Below are 944 nucleotides of genomic sequence, written 5' to 3' on the forward strand. Positions count from 1 at the left end.
AGTTAGTCGAGATCGCCAGAAGCCAATCCAAAGAAGAACTCTGGCACAGAGTAGGAGGGCCTGAAGCCAAGCTTATCTTAGCTGTGGTTCAGAACAATTTGATCACAGGAGTAGCTGAAAGGGCCCAAACAGAAGAATCAGGTGGTGACCCAAACAACTTTGATTTGACCCACACACCAGTAATATCACCTTTTGCCAACAAGATAGTGAGGACAGCAGCACCTCCCTATTTGCCACCACCACCAGCATATTTACCTGTGCCCCCCATGTATGAAGACAATCACCTTTGTCCTGATTTCCTAGGCCTAGCAGAAGGACTAGAACAGATTGAGCAAGAGGAATCGCCTCTCAAGTACGTGGCAGCAACAGGAGAAATATTGGAGGATCCAATAGCCTCCTCTACAGCAATCAGTTCTGAGAGCAGTGTAAGTTCGTCATCAATCTCAGAAGGAGATAGAAGAGAATGCGTGGCCCCCTCAAGACCTTTTCCTCCTTGGCTGCAAAGCAGGAGGACAATGCTTAGGTATACACCCGGAGATCAGCAGCAGTATTATCACCCCTACTCTCATACACGCCCTCCCACCCCCATCACAAACACTGTCCAACAGGACATTGATAGGTTCCACAGCGGACCTGAACAAACCATTGAGTACATCCCTCAGCCCTTTGCTAGAGCTGAAGGAGTTCATCAAGTGCATTGACAAAGGAGGTGTCAAGAAGATTCCTCGGCCTTTGTCAACAAACAGCATCTAAATCGCATCCATTGCGATCTGCAAGGTTTACAGCATAAGTCAGGCTATTCACTTTTGAATACAACACAGCAAGAACAACTTTGATTTTTAATATGACAGATAGGTGGCATCCTATCAAATATTAATTATTGAGGGGCAGATGTATACAGTGATGCAACCTTGGGAAACCTAACCCTAACTTGGGGGGGGGGG

The 944-nt window shown here is 46.7% G+C and overlaps 1 protein-coding gene across 1 annotated transcript; it reads left to right on the forward strand.

Annotated features, from left to right (window-relative positions):
• Positions 1-266: 266 nt before the first annotated feature.
• On the forward strand, positions 267-753 carry FIBRA_09260 (uncharacterized protein; the record flags this gene model as incomplete). Its single annotated transcript, XM_012321577.1, has 2 exons — positions 267-425; positions 448-753. 2 exons carry the CDS (start codon positions 267-269, stop codon positions 751-753), a joined length of 465 nt encoding a protein of 154 aa, XP_012176967.1.
• Positions 754-944: the final 191 nt, after the last annotated feature.

The sequence above is a fragment of the Fibroporia radiculosa genome (assembly GCF_000313525.1).
Source record: "Fibroporia radiculosa TFFH 294 genomic supercontigs, scaffold20764, whole genome shotgun sequence".
In the NCBI taxonomy this organism is placed as follows: Eukaryota; Fungi; Basidiomycota; class Agaricomycetes; order Polyporales; family Fibroporiaceae; genus Fibroporia; species Fibroporia radiculosa.